We start from the raw sequence: 17,997 nt of genomic DNA, 5'->3' as shown, positions 1-17,997 counted from the left end.
ATGAATTTAAACAAATTAGTTGAAACTTAACTGAAAATGTTTCCCCTTTCAGTCTTTGTGGTGGGAACGACGTGCTTTTCCACTGAAGGGAGAAGACATGGCAGCCTTATTATGTCAAGATGAAAAAAAGGATCAGGTTGAAAGGTCAAGCACAACTTTCCATGGTGAAATCTTCTGTACCAGTGTACCAGAGAATGGCCACCATCCAAAACAGCAGTCAGATGGAATGGAAGAATACAAAACCTTTGATCTAGGACTTACCAATGTTAAAAAAAGTAGGTGACAGGGAACAGGTTAAAAAAACTATGTAAATGTAGGAAAGACAGGAGGAAATAAAGCCCTGTTCTGGATCCCGCATCCCCTCCAGAATGAGAGCATGTTTTGCATGTATTAATCTTTTATGCTACTTAAGAAACAGGCAAGATAAGTCTGTTTTCCTTCTGGAACCACAAGGGGAACCAGCTTTTCATCTACAGACAAGTGGTAGTCATTTGTGTTTATCATGCAACTTACAAAAATCAAAATATTAACTGCTTCAATTTGATGTCAAATCACATTATTAGGTAATTTTAAGACTATGTACCCACATCATACATACATACATACATACATATACACATACATACAAACTTGTGCACCAAGTGACAGCTATTCTTTGTTTATATACATGGTAATTCATTAAAATTGCCTTAGTAATATATTAGAATATATATGTGTTTAAAATAAATATACATACACCCCCCCCATGTAGTTTTAAAAACACTGGCAATGACCCACTCCACTTGGAAATGCATGTATGAACTACTCTATGAAATGTAAGCTGCAGTACATATAAAACACAGATTTCCACTGAGAAAAGACATCTGAACGTCTTGAATATAGAGATGGAGGGTTTTGTTTTTTTTTTTAACATGTTTAACCAGTAGAAGTTATTTACAGAAATTCATATACCAGATAATACAAAACTCCTTTATTTAAAATCACTGATATATTTTGGACTAAACACAGGCTTTCTGTTTACTCCCAACAGAATAAAGCAAGCAAATCTGAGTTAAATATTGGTGCACTTTAAAACTATCGCATCTTTGAAAACTCAATTTGAGTTTTACCTATTTAATGTGTCTCATGAAGACACCAATTTAAAATAAGCCACAAACAGTAAAGTCCTATCAGTATAAAATTTGGAAAAAAAAAAAAGATGATTGTATTTCTAGATTAGCAAGAAATTAGTAATTCTGGCTGATTTCTATTTCTAGCTAATTTGGTCATTCTTTGCCATAACTTCTATTCTTACTTGCATCCTAGGTTGGGAATTACTCTATTCAAATAAAACATCTATTCTTACTTGCATCCTAGATTGGGAATTAAAATTTTTCAAAGAACAATGTTTCAATATTGGATACTTAAGAGTATACATTAAAGAAAATTCCTTTTGAAGTTATGAAACCATTTTATTCTATGTGAAAGTTGAGGACAATTTATATATAAATCACTTTTTGTCATGTAAAAAAAGTTATTCAAGTTTAGTACCCGCATAACTGAAAATATTGGCCATTTGGCCTAGTCTGTGAGATTTGACACTAAGTTTTTGTTAGAGATTGAAAATTATACTAGTCCTTTTAAGGGGTAAAAAATTCAAATTCAATACTAACAAACTTTTGCTTGTAGTTTTACTGTACATTTATTTTTAAAGAAAAAGAAAACAAAAGCCAGACAAACCCATGTTGTCCAGGTAAACAAACTCAAATCTTTATCACATCTGATATTATAATCTTCTATGTAAGTTTTTTAATTAAAGTTATTTCTATATGCCTTGTGTTGTTTGACCATTATTAAATGCGACCCATTCTGGCACAAAGCTTTCCCAAGCTGAAATAATAATAAACATGAACAAATTTTTACCTTATAATGCAGGAAAAAACCCAAGCAAGCTCTAGTCTATGCTTAAGTGTTAGCATTCTTACTTTTCCAACCTTATTTCTCAAAACTCGTAGTAGCCTCAAGAAGTTTATTGATACTGGTCCTGATATTTCTTGCCATATTTATAACAAGAATATTTACAGGAATGAAGTAGTTGACACATATCTTTAGACTCTGTTTAATTTCAAACACAGTTATAAATACTTAGTTTATGGATTGACTCTGCATCCTGTCATCTTTCAGCCTACCTGATCTTTCCTGGAATAAAACAATATATCCTTGAGGTCAAGATCCAGAGTTCCAGAATATTCTCAGCCATCTGGTTCTGCTATAGGGTAAAATTAGACTGGAAATAAGACAATGTTAAGTAAAAAGCTCCTTTTGCCCTACCCACCTCCCAAGGGCTCCATTTGTAAAAAGAGTACAGATCAGAAATGCTGCCGCTTTCCAGGGTACCATTCTACTGTTAATTTCTTCCGTTTTTAAATGGGGACAAAAATATCTGCTTTATTACCACTTGCAGAGGTGATTTACAGATTTGATGAGAATATATCAAAGTACTTTCTAACTCACAAAATATAAACTTATATAATGCTAGCCACTTTGTATTGAGCATATTCTAAATTCTGGGACTAGTACTGGAAACTTTACATATATAGTATTCTTAATTCTCGACACAACCCCACAGTTGTTATAATCACATTCACTGTATAAGTGAGTTCAGAGAAGCACAAAAAGATTGGGTGATTTGTTAAAGGTCTAGCTAGAAAGCAGCAGAGTCAGAATTCAACCCAATATTACTTCCAAACAGAGGCTTTACTTTTCCTTTCTACTCAGAGGTAACACAACAGCATTATTTAACGACCTTAAAAATGGTGGGGAGGAATCACTGAATAACCTGCTTTGACAAACACCCTGATAAAATCTACACTTGTATTTTAGAACCCCTGGGTTTCACACACAGTTTTCATAGTTTTTAAACATCAAGTGTAAGGTGAAAAGTGATAAATTTTGAGAACCAGGGATATGGTATGCCAGGCCACCAAAATTTGTTATTTTAAAATTCCATTCAACTTGTATTTCCAAGCATATAAACAAATCACAAATAACATGAAAACCATAAAGACTTCCTCTGCTTTTGGAAGATAGCTGAGAAACAACAAAATGCTTTTGAGAAATACAGAAAAAAAATTTTTTTGTATTGTAGCTAATATGCCCTCATTAGGCATTAAGACACTTTTCTGTTTGTAACCTTAATGCAGCCATAGTTTTACTCTTTATAAAAATCAAGTCTCTCAATAAAAACAGTATCTTACTAATCGTTAAATTGCATCACCAAAAATGTAGTTATACACACCAATTTCTAACGTTTCAAACTATTCTGCACAACCAATTTTAATCACTGGAATGAATAACTGCTCAAAAAAGCAGTACTGCTTCACTTGCATTATGATTTGGTAGTCAATATTCCTGTTTTCCAATAAAAGGGAGATTTCATGAACAGAAACACTGGGCTCCTTATGGTTTCATCGATCAAGAGAACGTTTCTGAGCAGCTTCTGAGCAAACATTTCTTAACAGGTTGATCACAGATCTGGGGTCTTCACTCCTCATAATAGCACTGCCAGACACAATCATGTTAGCTCCTGCCTGGAAGAAGTAAACAGTTAGGTTTCTCAAAGGAAAATATCAAAAAACCTAAAACAGAATTCCTGGACTAGAGTGTCTACCCTTGCATTTACCAACATTTCAATCATATGAAAGCCACTTTGAGATTAAGCAGAATTAAGCAATCTAGTTCAATAAGGAAATTTTAAATGTTCACAAATGAGGATGTGAGATTATTTTTAAATGTATCTAACAAATCATTGACCTTTCTGGTAAACCCACTCATAATGGTATCATTGCTACTCTTAAGCCTTTACTCCTCAGTTCCACTAAGGTTTTCCCAATATGCACCAATGCCTCTACAATTACTTAAAAAAAAGAAAAATTTTAATCTTTGAATTATATTTATATAAATTTGTGAGTGTGAAAGGACAACTATTGACTAAAAAGTGAAATGATCCATAAACTATAGCAAAATTAAAGTGATTTCTCATTTTGGTGTCAAAAAATGGAATGTCTCTTTGTACTTCCAGAATGCTTTTGAAGTAGCTTTTAAAAAAGTTTTTAAGGTACTTTTAAATATGAAAGCAAAGAAATTAAAAAGAAAAGCTAATAACACTGGGTGCAAATTTAACTCTAAGCTTCCTAGGATTTGATTTTGAGGACAGAAACCCAATCTATTATGTGATTCACTGCTAGAACATAGAGGGAGAAGTGTAAGAACCACACAGGCTGAGGAAAATCTTTCTGGACAGACATTGTCACTTTATGTGTGACAACATTTCAATAATATTCCTCATAGAAATTATAAAGGTGAGTTTTATAGGAATAACACTCATGTATCTCTTTAGATACATAAATGGGTTAACCCATTTATGCCTAGTGTTCCATTAATAGAATGCTAACCTTTTGGGAGTTCTTTATATTCTACTGTTTAAGGTCTGATTTTTCACACAAAAAATTTTGCAACCTCCGGCATAAAAGCAGGAATAGTATACTGGCAAAGCACAGTTCAGTACAAAGCAATTCCACAAGCAGTCAAAAGAATATGCACTGACTGATCATCTGGCCAGCCCCTCCTACATATATTGACTACTATCAAGTTTTTGATAGGTATATATCAAGCAGAAAAGTGTGGCAGCTGTATTAGAACCTGGAAGTAGATACACCACATTGTTGAAGAAAAGCAGGTCATGTGAACTATAATCACCTGTGGTACTACCAAAAGGCTGGCATCCTCAAGAGCGCAACTATGCTAGACTAGCTATCTGAAAAAAGAGTTTAAAAAAGTTTATCTTGCTTCTATATAGATGGCCAAAGAATATACAGATAGAGCCAAAGGGGTATCTGGCCTAGATTTTCATAAAAAATAGTTCTAGCAAGTTCTTACAAGGAACAACTAAGTAATATCTAGGTTCTAAAGAATAACATATTAGGTCAATTAGATTTCCTTTTTTCCCCTTTGGTAAGGAGGTATCTTTTAATTCCATATTTTAGAAATATTTCTCACTTCCAAGGCCATGAAACTTAATGCTCTTCCAAAGGGCCGAAATTCAACATATTCTTTTTAAAAAAAAGAACTTTCTTCAGCCTTCCTGAGACAACCAGGATTTACTATTTAACAATCTATGTGATTTTAGAATATCCACTTATGGGCGGGACACAGTAGCTCACATCTGTAATCCCAGCACTTTGGGAGGCCAAGGCAGGCAGATCACTTGAGGCCAGAAGTTTGAGACTAGTCTGGCAAACATGGTGAAACCCCATCTCTACTAAAAATATAAAAAATTAGCTGGGCATGGTGGCTGGTGCCTATAATCGCAGCTACTCAGGAGGCTGAGGCAGAAGAATTGCTTGAATCCAGGAGGCAGAGGTTGTAGTAAGCAGAGATCACACCACTGCACTCAAACCTGGGCCACAAAGGCAGACTCTGTCTCAGAAAAAAAAAATCCACTTATAGCTCTTTATTTTCCTAGGAACCATAAAGGAAATCACTGGCCCATGAGACAATGTCCTAGAGACGTATTTGACAGGAAATTGGTCTAGTCATAGTTGAAGAGCAATCTCACCTCTGCACACTTATGGACAGTGTCAGGACCTACTCCACCATCGACCTCTATATCCAAAGATGGGAACTGGGTCCTCAACCAGTGAACCTAGATACATGTGAGGAAATAAGTAACTCCTGAAGTGGATGTGTGGGGTAGGGGGGACAACCAAATAAACAAACAAATCCAACAGCCAATATTAGCCATTAAAACTTCAACTGTCTCACACAATAAGTGTACCAATTACAACATTACTACTGGGGAACACTTGGTTTAATAGCAAGCTTTGTTCTGTTTGGCAAACAGCAATCTGTCATGTCTTTGCAGAGACTGTATGTCATGGAAACAAGACAACGATAAACCCTCAAGAGTCAATGACAACTTCCAAGAGATCCAAAGGTTACAGAAATAAGTTTCAAAAGAAAATTTCAAGATTGCCAGGCGTGGTGGCTGACGCCTTTAATCCCAACACTTTGGCAGACCAAGGCAGAAGGATAGCTTAAGTCCAGTGGTTCAAGACCAGGCTGGGTAACACAGTGAGACCTCCTGTTAGAATTCTTAACAATTAGCCAGGCATGATGATATTCACCTGCAGTCCTAGCTACACAGGGGGCTGAAGCAGGAGAATCTCTTGATCCCAGAAGGTCGAGGATGCAATTAACCCTAACTGCATTTCTAAATAAATGAAAAGAAGCCCGGGTGACAGAGAAAGACTTTGTCTCAAAAAAAGAGAAAATTTTAAGATAAAGATGTAATACGTTTCGAATTTCCCAATCAGAAATCTATTACAGCATTTATTACTTTTTATTAGAATGATCTGTAAGCATCCCCATCTCCTCACCTTCAGAATAGGTTATGTCTTAATATATAAGCCTTTCAATAAATGTTTGCTGAATGAACACACAATAAAAGCCTCAACCCAAAATCAAATACTTCTTTTACCTTTGGCATCATATCTTCCATAAATTTCTGCCCTCCAAACCCCGGTTCCACTGTCATAACCAAGGCCATATCTATTTGATTAGCCCATGGTGCCAAATACTCAACTGAGGTGCCTGGTTTGATGGCAAGGCCAACCTGTAACAGAGACAAATACGCTATATCACATTAACAATTACTTCTGTATTATGTTATTGTGGCATAGCAGGCCCAGTAGAACTATCTATTCTTATTTTTAGAGAGTTAACAAGACTATTAAATGTAAATATTTCAAATAGGCAGTAGCTTTCAGAAAACATTAGTGGAATATATAAATGCTATTTGACAAAGAAGTTAAACACTGGCTTCATAGCTGAAGAACAACTGCTTAAGTCAGGTATTCTTTACCTGCAATGGGCCCTGACTAGGCCACTGCACTTTAGCTTGAGCAAAAGAGCAAGACTCTGTCTCAAAAAAGAAAATTTCCCATTTCCAGCAAATCTTTCCAACTCTGAGAGTGAACGTTACAAAACATTCTCATCACTGATTTCTTACCTTCATCCCATTCTCCCGAATGTCTTTAATCAAAGCCCCTGGGTTCTCAGTAGCCTCGAGATGAAAGGTGTACTGATTGGCTCCTGCGATAGCCATTGGCTTTACCCACTGTTCTGGCTTGGACACCATCATGTGCATGTCTAGAAAGAAAAGACACTTCAAAATATTACTGAAAAATACCCGGCTCATGTTATTGGAAGCCAACCTGCATGTAGTTTCTGCCACTTCGGATATGAACACTTTGGGAATCACACAAATCATTATTTAAATAGTTATATTTCAGTATTAGGTAGTTTCCTCTTATGTGAAGATAGGATTTATTTAAATTCATCTACAAAAAAAACTACTTTCCCACAGAAAGCATATAGTGCTGTATAAGAAAAGTTAACATCTAAAAATCAGGAAATCTAAGCCCAGGTCCAGGAAATGCCACTCTAAAAAACTTAAAGAATATATCATATTATCTGTGCAGACTAGTTTCCTCTTGGAAAAATTAAGTGTTTCTTTTCATTTATTCTTTCAATTTATTGAGCAGTTACTGCACCATTAATTATTTTAGGTCCTAGAGTTACAGCAAAAACATGAACCTCTCCTGTTATAGGGATTACGTTTTTAGTGGAAGAGTCAAACAACAAACAAAATAAGTAAATAGAGTATACACTAGGCTGGCAGTTAATATGGCTGGTGTGCCTGGGGAAGGAGATACACCAGTCAGAGGTCAGGGAAGCATGTGGTGAGGAGAAACCCTATTGCATTCTGCAGGCCACTGGGAAAAACCACCACAGTATAGTGACAAGATACGACTGAGGAAGCTACGATAGCAATAACCCGGTTGAAAAATGATGGCAGCAATTCAGAATGGATATGTTCTGAAATAAGAGTAAAGAGAGCTGAGGATGGATGAGATGTGGAGGATGAGAGGATCCTCCACGGATGGATGGATGAGAGGAAAATAAAGATGGTGCCAAGGATTTTGGCCTTATCAACTAGAAGAACAGAACTACCATTAATTGAGAGGCAGAAGACTGCAAGAAGAACAAATTTAGGGAGAAGGACATGTTAACTACAAGAAACCTGATATTCACCCTAATTCAAAAGATTCATATAAACACATAAGGTGAAAATGGACACGAACTTCTTAAAGATCTTGACTTAACACATAATACCATTTCATGAGGAGAGGGCAGTTTAAAACAGCTAAACCAAGAAATAACACTGTGAAGAGTCCTGTGTTTGAGACAGTAGAGAGGAGAAGTTTTGAGTTTTTTGTTTTGCTAGAGGAAGCACATTTCTGTCACAGCCAAGCTATATTTAAGAAAAAAAAATTCCAACATTCCAGAACAATAAAACCTTGGGAAAAAAGTCAAAAAAGAGAGTGTAAAGCTTGACTAATAAAAGTCAAGATTAATGTTTATATTTCTAATCCACCAAAAGTAATTATATGAGAACATATTTTAATTTTTTAAAAATAGAGATGATGTCTTGCTGTTTCCCAGGCTGGTCTTGAACTCTTCGCCAAGTGATCCTCCCACCTTGGCTTTCCAAAGTGCAGGGATTATAGGCATGATCCACCACACTGGTCTAAATTAAAACATATTTTAATAGGCAAAACTTTATTCTTAAAAATGCTTTACATCTGGTATTTCTTATTTCTTTGTATTATAAGCAAGGAAAATTCAAGCTGGTTTAAAATACCTACTTTATTCATTCCTTAAGTTACCAAACTCTTAGCTATGTCATCCTTACTCTATCTCTAGCAACCAGTAACCCTCAATGGAGAATTTCTAAGGTGTTCAGGATATTAATGGTTCAGCACATCTGTGTATAGTTAACATTAGATCAGCAATTCTCAAACATTCTCATTATCAGGCTCCCTTTCACACTCTTAAAAATTAACAACCCCAAGAAACTTCTGTTGATTTGGGTTATATTTATAGATATTTAATGTATGAGAAATTCAAACTAAGACATTTTAAAGCATGCAATTTTTGGCAGGTATGGTGGCCACATCTATAATCTCAGGAGGCTGAGGAGGGAGGATGGCTTGAGCCCAGTTTGAGATCATCCTGGGCAACACAGTAAGACTCCTTCCCAACAACAACAACAGAATAATTAGGCATGGTGGTGCGTCCTTGTAGTCCCAGCTACTGAGGGGAGGGGGTAGTTGGAAGGACTGCTTGAGCCCAGGAAGACTGAGGCTTCACTGAGCTACGACCACGACCACTGCACTCTAGCCTGGGCGACAGAGCAAGACTGTCTCCAAAAAAAAAAACTCTATTGCATATTAATTAAGAGTGGCATTATTTGTGTTACATTTTTGCAAGTCATCAGTGTCTGGCTTAACAGAAGAAACCTATGATCTCACATCTGTTCTGTATCCAATCTGTTGTAATACAGATGTCCCATGACTTACAATGGGGTTACATCCCAATAAATTCATCCTAAATTGAAAATACTGTCATGTCTAACTGCATTTAACACACTAACATACTGAATATCATAGCTTAGTCTAGCCTATCTTGTAAATTCTAAGTTACATAAAAAAAAAAAAGAAAAAAAAATACACTATTTATGGCTAGGCATGGTAGCTCAAGCCTGTAATCCTAGCACTTTGGGAGGCCAAGGCAGGTGAACTGCTTGAGCCCAGGAGTTTGAGACTAGCCTGGGCAACATGGTGAGTCCCAGTCTCTATTTAAAAATAAGAAAAAAAATACACTATTTATAAAAACTTGTAAAATTTCTTATGTTTAAGAGACCTGGCAGGTGAGACATTGATTGCTAACTTAGTATAAATCGCTTGTAGGCCACTATGTAATTTTTAAAATCTTAATTTACATTGTACTATGACATTGGAGTGAATATTTAGGCACCACCTGCAGAAATCTCCAATTCACACAAAAATAAATGGCTTCTAGACCATGTATCAACTGATTCATAAATTCATTTAACAATTACACTGAGCCCTGATCATGTCTATGCTTAGCTTTAGAAAAACCACTGTAAACATGGTAGATTCAATCCCTGCCCTCAGAAAGTTTACAGCCTAATAAAAGTAATCTCAGATCAAAGGAACCTCTAAAAGGAAAATCAACAGGTGATAAGATAATTGGATAAAGGTTCATTTGGGAGAGGGCAATCAGAAAGGCTTCTCTGAGGAAATAACCAATGACTTGAGGCCCAAAGATGAGGCAGCCAGCCAAGCTACTGCCTTTCCAGGCAGATTAGCCAAGGCCCAGAGGCAGGAAGATGTTTGGCTTGCTACTAGAGTCAGACAGCTAACGAAATCCCAGCACAGGGAAGTCAGGGAAAGGGTGCCAGATGAACTTGGAAGTTAAAAAATCAACCATCCAGTTTTCCTTTACTTGAGCAACACATCCAGCTTGATGGCGTAACACCCACTTACCAAAGAAAGGGTCCTGGCCTAGCTGCTTTCGAAGGCTTTCTACCACAGGGTGACCAAAGGTGATGTTGGGAACAAAATGCCTACAAGACAAACAAAATCTACTCTGAAAATGTTTTCAATTCAGTTTCTGTATCTCTCTCAACATGAATTCTGACAGGGGTTGAGGGGATTGTATGCAATGTTTTTCAATTTAGTACTTAATCATCAGTATTAAATAATACTAAAAATACTAGGTCATTTTGGTTTTACTAGGTAATGTCTTCTTAACATTTCAACAAATCATGTCACATATATTTTCACAGTGATTTAACTCTATAATTCATAATCCATGACAGGTAGAAATGGGGAGATGACAAATAAAAAGCCCTCAGGTTTTATGACTTGCCCAAGTCACACAGTAGTTAGTAAGTTCTGGACTCCTAATATCGGTCTCCTGAATCCTAGGCTGTCACAGGAGGCCTGTGGCTACTTCTAGTCACTTCCATCACAGGGTACTAAATGATTGTTTTTTTAAACTTTTTTAAAGATGACTAGTAAAGAAACATGATGCGTTTATTAATAATGACCACCTTTCACTGAGGGTTTACTATATGTCAAGCATCGTACTTTCTTTCATCTTCGCAACAGCCTTATAAGGTAGATGCTATTATTATCCCCTTTGAAGAGAATAAGAGAAATAAAATCCTTAAGTAACTCAGTTAATAATTTGTGAAAGTAGATTCAAATTAAGTTTACCAGCCGGGTGCGGCAGCTCACGCCTATAATCCAAGCACTTTGGAAGGCTGAGGCGGGCAGATTATTAATAAAAACTTGAGGTCAGGAGTTGGAGACCAGCCTGACCAACGCAGTGAAACTCTATCTCCACTAAAATACAAAAATGAGCTGGGTGTATTTTTACCAGTGTGGTGGCGTGCACCTGTAATCCTAGCTACTCGGGAGACTGATGCAGAACTGTTTAAACCCGGGAGGCGGAGGTTGCAGTGAGCCAAGATTGTGCCACTGTACTTCCAGTCTGGGTGAGACAGCAAGACTGTCTCAAAAACAAATCAAGTCTACCAGACACAAAGTACTTATCCTTTACCCTAATCCAGTTACTCTTTTTGTTCTATCATTAGTTCACTTAAATATTTAACAAAACCTCCTACATGCAAGTAGCATACTAGGTGCTTCAGCAAACTGTTTTGTAAAGAAATATGCTACAGTTCCTGTTTATCCCAGGAGTTTACAATCTCACTGGCAAGAGATGATGGAGACTGACAGCTAATGACTTAACAGATGACAGAGATCGACAGCTACATGACAGCTAATGACTCAATGATTTGACAGAGTTGACATCCCCAGTTCCCTTTACATCCAAGTGGCTCTTAATTACTGGACTCTCACCACTGGACTGTGAGTGCAAATGACGTGTCATTGCAGAGTCCAGGTTATAGGATTCCTTTCCTATTGCCACTTTACCCTTCTGCCAATAAAGCCCTTACAGAAGGGCAGAGCCACAGGATGGAAGAACACTCACACCAAACTCTTACATGAATGAGAAACTAGAGTGCTAAGCTACTGAAATCTGGCCTTGGTTAAAGCAGCAGGTATTATCCTATATGAGGAAAAGCTATACAATAACAGGCAGGCAACATGTGATTATAGATAAAATATACATAAAATAAAAGCAAGTATTAGAGAACATTAAGAAAGAAGTTGTTCATGAGATTTACAAAATAGGATTTATAAAGAAAGATGGAAAAAGAAACAAAGGTAGAAAACGAAGCAAAAGCAGAAATAAGCAATTATATTCAAAGACATGGAGAGTGGTAATGACCAACTTTGGCTAGTGTAAAAAAGATGGGAGGTAGATAGTATCAAAAGATGACAAACGCCAAACTCAATGTCTGGACTTCTGTCCTGCTGTAAATATGAAGTAAGATCTTAAAGCAAGAAACATTAATAAGTAAGATAGAATGGGAAATAAATTACAAGAAGGTAGGTAATTGCAATTGCCACTTGATAGGCAGCAAGGCATACTATGAATGTCAAGGAATGGCAAAACTGATGGGATCTGTTAAATCATTAGGTGTGTGGGAGGGGAGTTAAAATACAAACTATGTTTAAGATCTTATACTTAGATGAGAGGTAGAATGAATGTTAATAGAATCCAAACTTATATGTGGGCCACACAAAGTCCTAAAGACTTTCTAGATATTAAATCATTAAAACCTCCTAACAACCTTGTGAGGTAGGTACTTTTATTACCTGTATTTCACAGATGAGGAACAGAGGCCCAAGGTCACACAACCAGTAAGTGCTAGAGACAGGAGTCAAATATAGGTACTATGGCTACAAAGTCCAGGCTCTTAACTACTATGCTCATCTGCCCCTATAATGACAACTAACAAACAAAGAAAAAACGGGAAAAAAAGTCCAGTGGGGAAGAGATTCAACAGACAGAGGTAAGGATTCAGGAGACATCTGACAGGGACAGGTAAGCTGGATGGGTACAAACACTTTCACTCAGTAACACCTTGGTCTTTGGTGGTTTAATTTCTATCATTAAAAAAAATTATTCTACCACTTGCCTAAGCCATGATCGTCAGGGCTGTGGATAAGATGCGTGTGTTTATTTAAAACTTGAAATAAAGGTCAGAGAAGCAGGCACTAAGGCCTATTGAATGTTTTACAACTCTGGAATTAAAGATTTCAATTTCACATACTGTTCTTTTAATTTGCTGTGTCTAGGAAATAGTTTTGTTGTCTTAATATTAGGTTTCACTTATTATGAAAATAAAAGTATAATAACCACCTCCCAAGTAAATATGAGAACCAAAAAAAATATACTTTTATTGAGAAAACCTAAATAAAATGTATAAAAATACTACCCCTAAAGTTATGTGACTTAATTTGTGCTTTTGAAAATCAATTCAATGCACTAGGTTCACAAAGTATATCAGAAGAACAAAAATGCACCAGCAGTCTCAAAAAAACGCAAAAGCTACGCTAAGCCATAACAAAAAAATGGCTACAATCCTAAGCATGAAGTCAGGGTATCCCAAATTTGCCAAATAGTAACCATGAGAGCAGTTCTAATGATTTTACAGTCTCTACCTCAAGCCTACTGACTCCAAAGAGGACTGGGAATCTGAATTTTTAACAAACGCTTGAGGGAGTTAACAGACCAGTTGGAAAACAATTATTTCACTTTAATGGAGAGAAACTTCATTAAAAAGTCTGCTTCATCATTATCTTATTCTGCCTCTTTCTCCTTTAAGTTATTTTCCGGAATTAGTTAAGTCTGAAAGAAATAAAATACAACAAAAAGGTATCCCTATCTCCCAATGACTTACTGGAATTAAACTACAATTGTTTGTAATACAAGGATACAATTTTCTCTCTCATGTTCCATCATTAGTCCTAAGCTTTACTTATGTAATTCTAATGCAATCTACTGCAGACAGATCAACCCTTTTTACCCTATCCCCCAACAAGGCAAAGATGATAAGAGGAGAATTCGGGTCAGTATAAAAGATACAAGACTGTAACAAGAAAACAATCTTACTGTGAATCGGGAATCACAAACTCAAATGCTGCTGGGGGTTAGCAGATAACATTAAAGAGCAAAACAGCAGATAGGGAAAGGGGCCAAATGAAGAACACATGGCATGACTAAAGGTGGCGCTGCCCCATTCAGCTCCAGCGCATGTCACCTTGTAAGACTGAGGGCCCAGTGTTGCCAAGTCTTTGGATTGCTTTCTTTTTCCAAAAGTCAGAAATCCAGTATTAATATGAAATCTCCCCAGTTTAAAATCCTGGTGACTAATTTAGAAATTATTTGCTCCACCGAACGGTTAGGGTGAACACATTCTAGTCACTGTCTTGTCATCATCCATTTATGTGTTTTCTAGTTTTTTTCCCCCAGAAAATCCACTTGTTCTTTGTTTCACATATCCAATCATGCTAGTGCTCCATCTTCCACAGTATTCCCACAGGTTTCTGACTTTCTAAATGAAGAAATCCAGTTGTAATCAGGGGAGAAACTGAAGGTCTTGGTGGGGAGGAGGAGACTAGAAAACAACAAGCACATCCAAAGAGTAATGCGGGATGAGATTTTTAAAAGGGGTCAGGAGAAAAAAAAACACAAAGGCAGTCTTGGGAGGGAAGGTACATTGTGGTTGGTCACCTTTCAAAGGAAGGAAAGAACACAGCCCATTGTCATAGCCCTAGCCTAGGAGACACTGCAGCATATCACATAAGGGCACTGGTATCAGCTCTGCCAGGTTTTGCCTAATCTGGTGAGATATCAGGGAAGAAGCTGGTTTCCTCCTTTGCAAAACGGGAATACAAACAGCTCTTAACTCAGAGTGTAGAGAAGATTAAAAGGGAAATAATCTTAAAACTGTGTATGCAGAATTCAGTTTTTCCAAACCAAGGTATCTCCTGGCAAAGGGGAAGAGGAATCAATAAAAAACAAATACTTTATCTTTTTATTTTTTTTGTTCCTCAAACTCTGATCCATGGTGAGTATTTTATTGAGCTCCTTAGACTCCTCCTATTACGATTAGGCAGTTCATTCATTCAGCCAACAACAACTAAGCTCCTTATGGTGCTTTTCCAGCAAAGAATACATAGGTGAGCAAAAAGAAGATAAACTTGGCTTTCAAGAAGCTTATAGGGTAGCAGGAGAGACATGAAATAAGGTAACAAGAATAAGCATACAAATTATTAGTTGCTTTTTTGAGGCTAAAGAATGTCTTAATCATTCCCTGTATGCCTAGGACCCATAGAAAGCATTTAATTTGTGAGACAACACAAGCTGTTGCATTGCTTCCAACCCTGATTCCACCATTTCCTAGTTATGAGACCACTGGCAGATGACTTAACCTCTCTGCACCCAATTCTTCGCTGCCAAATGCTGGTGGTAATATCATCACCAATTTCAAACAGTTGTGTGAGTTAATTCACACACACACAAAAAGCCAGAATAGAAATAGCCAAGTGCTCTTAAACATTGCTATTATGGTTATCATTAATAGTCCTGACTGGTGAACTGAAACAACTACTTTCCCCAACCATTCACTTACTCAAACATGGTTTAATAAAAACCAAACTGCTTTCTGTTTCAAAAAGACTCACATATATACATGTAGCTTGTTCAATCCTGTGACCCCCTAGGTGTTTTCTCAGGCACAAAAATGTAGCTACTTATCTTTGAGGTATACACTCAGTGTCACACACCCCTGAGAGTTTAGGGCTTTCAAGCACAGGTGTCAAAAATAAGGTATATAAACAGAATTACATATAATGGCCAACTAAAAACCAACGTTTGTGAGAGGTAATATTTACTAAACTTTTTACACATTTAGCCTATTATTCTTAGTACTCTACGGTCAAAGTTTTGTCTTTATCAGTTGGGTGAACTAAGGTAACTGGGTAAAATGCAAAAGAGAAACAATACATTTAACCACATAGAGCAATGAAAGACAAAACTCTTCAAAGTCAGATGAACATTAAAAAGAAAAGGAAATCATCTTTTGAAAATAACACCAGTTTTCAAATTGAATGAGGGAACAAAGTTTTTATCTATTTAAAATAAATTTAATTTTCCATCCCCACCCAAGATAATGCGTTTATGACTTTTATAGTCAGTTAAAAGTGGAGGCTCAGAGAAGGACTTGGCAAACCCAGGAAGAGCCAAGTTGTAAGTCTGTTACAATCTTCTGTAATACTGAGGGAGTCTTACTACTTTCTCTGGGTTTGTTTCCTCATTCTATAACCAACTTCAGAAACTAATATCCTGATTCCAAACAATATTAGGTGCTATAACTACAGTGCTTAAATATTACTTACAAAAAACTGGCCTCCCTGAAGAGCAGGGTGCCTGAAGAGAAAATAGACAGGAAAATCAGAATTTTAATAATGATGCAACTAACAATTATAGAGAACTTAATAGACGCCAGGCACTGTAAACTTTACATGTAATTGCTCATTTCATCTTCCAAAGATGCCTAAGCGGTAGGTTCTATTAGTAGTTCCATTATTCAAAATATGAAACTGAAGCTCAATTAGGTTAGTGGCTTGTCCAAGGTAACCCAGGAAGTGGCAGAACTCGGGAACCTCACGGCAGGTGCCAAGTTTAATCGTTCCAGGAGTCTGTCTCCCAGCTTTGCCACTAACTAGCTATATGAGCTTGGGCAAGTCATGCTTCTCCCCTTGGTCCTCAGTTTCTCTAGCTGAAAGTGAAGAAACGTCCTAAGATTTAAGGTCGCTTCCGGGTCCTAAGTGATGGAAGACCACACGTTACGTGGGGGGAGGGGAGGAGCTGAGATTTGGGACCCGGCCGCAACCCAGGATGTCTCATCGGGTCCGCTCCTGCCAGGACCGCCAGAGCTCTTACCCCATTCCCCTTCTAGCAACGCATTCAGAGTGAGGCGCTGGGTGGAACTGGGACGCGGTACATCAACAGGCACTCAATAAAGGTGCGCTGATCCCGCCCCCCCGCGCGGCAAGCCCGACAGCAGCCCGGAGGAGTTACCCGTCCATTACATCCAGGTGCAGATAATCGGCCCCAGAGTCTAGCATCCGGAGGCACTCGGCCCCTAAATTGGCCAGGTCGCTGTTGAGGATGGACGGGCCAATCTTGCAGCCAGACGCCATACCGCAGGTTCCCAAAAGCAAGTTACCCAACGAGTCCCACGGCACGACTAGCCGTCGCTCCGATTGGGCGCGCAGTTTTGGCCCCGCCCCTTCTCCGTGCAGGCTTCCGGACTCTACCGGAAGTAGCGACTCTGCGGTGAAGAAGTCCCGCCTCCTGCTGTGGTGAGGCGCTGTCAGCCGCTGTCCTGGAGCGGGGTGTGTCACGGGGGCCTCGTCCTCCTGCTGACCTTCCTTCTTAGGCTGTTTGAATCTTTAAGTCCTTGCAGTACTCAAGGCGTTTCTTAAGCTTTTTTCGCCTTACTTCCCCTGCAGTCCCCTCTCCTCGACTCTTGACTTCACATCACTTTTTGTTTCTCCACTGTTTGCAAATGAGTTGCTTTCCTCTCCAGCGCTTATGCTGGCCCTTTAAAACAACAATAAAAACCTTGCTCTCTCATATTTCTTTTAGAGCTCTTCGTTTGAGCTGGAGGAATCCTGGCTCTGCCAGATAGTAGCTGGGTGACCTGGCAAGTCACGTCCTACTTCGGTTTTCTCATCTGCAAAGACAGTGCCCAGCTTTAGGTTTGTGAAGATGGAGTGAAGCCAGGTAATGCACCCACCAGGATGCGTAGTGCTCAGTACAAAATGGTAGTTATTATTACCCTCTTTTTCTGCCTCTGCACTTACTCTTTCGTTTCTTTTTTGTTTTTCCCTCTATTGGAGTTCAGAAAATGATACCCCAAAGTGAAGGCCTCAGAGGCAATAAATAGTGTTTCTCTGACGCCCTGCCCTGCCCTTAGTCTCATTCTCCCAGAAGGCAGGTCATAGAAACTAGAGCCCCTCTTCCCTAACAAAAGCTGTTGAAACCATAAACCCTTCTCCCTGAAACCAACCATAAAACTCAAAAGTGTTACTCTAATTTTCC

At 37.9% G+C, this 17,997-nt stretch overlaps 2 protein-coding genes across 16 annotated transcripts in view; one reads left to right on the top strand and one right to left on the bottom strand.

Annotated features, from left to right (window-relative positions):
• Positions 1–1,812, top strand: part of KANSL1L (KAT8 regulatory NSL complex subunit 1 like) — a 148,766-nt gene extending 146,954 nt beyond the window's left edge. For all 6 annotated transcript variants that reach the window (XM_078328422.1, XM_035305595.3, XM_078328423.1 and 3 more), the window contains exon 15: positions 53–1,812. In XM_078328422.1, the coding sequence (XP_078184548.1) occupies positions 53–283 (231 nt within the window). In that variant the 3' untranslated portion in view covers positions 284–1,812. The remainder of the gene's footprint in view (positions 1–52) is intronic.
• Positions 949–17,106, bottom strand: RPE (ribulose-5-phosphate-3-epimerase). Of its 10 annotated transcripts, none has more exons than XM_008999409.5 (7): positions 16,972–17,106; positions 16,287–16,317; positions 10,452–10,531; positions 7,049–7,188; positions 6,518–6,652; positions 5,597–5,683; positions 949–3,569 (listed from the first exon to the last, which is right to left on the bottom strand). In XM_008999409.5, exons 4-7 carry the CDS (start codon positions 7,184–7,186, stop codon positions 3,447–3,449), a joined length of 483 nt encoding a protein of 160 aa, XP_008997657.1. In that variant the 5' UTR covers positions 7,187–7,188; positions 10,452–10,531; positions 16,287–16,317; positions 16,972–17,106; the 3' UTR covers positions 949–3,446. The 10 variants fall into 10 exon arrangements, with proteins under 10 accessions (XP_008997657.1, XP_008997658.1, XP_008997661.1 ...); XM_008999410.5 differs by having other exon boundaries at positions 16,983–17,106; XM_008999413.5 differs by lacking the exon at positions 10,452–10,531.
• Positions 17,107–17,997: the final 891 nt, after the last annotated feature.

Source organism: Callithrix jacchus, chromosome 6 (assembly GCF_049354715.1).
Source record: "Callithrix jacchus isolate 240 chromosome 6, calJac240_pri, whole genome shotgun sequence".
Classification (NCBI taxonomy): domain Eukaryota; kingdom Metazoa; phylum Chordata; class Mammalia; order Primates; family Cebidae; genus Callithrix; species Callithrix jacchus.
Note: the sequence above shows the minus strand (reverse complement) of the source record. Positions and strands in the feature narration are given on the sequence as shown.

What these genes read in the sequence shown, in the direction of transcription:
- RPE (XM_002749737.6), bottom strand. Translation starts at nt 17,093, where the DNA reads ATGGCGTCTGGCTGCAAGATTGGCCCGTCCATCCTCAACAGCGACCTG. An exon ending in AGGCCAGGACCCTTTCTTTG is followed by an intron (nt 7,189 to 10,451) that starts GTAAGTGGGTGT and finishes TTTTCTTTCTAG; the next exon opens with ACATGCACATGATGGTGTCC. An exon ending in TTCGGGAGAATGGGATGAAG is followed by an intron (nt 6,653 to 7,048) that starts GTAAGAAATCAG and finishes TCTCTGTTACAG; the next exon opens with GTTGGCCTTGCCATCAAACC.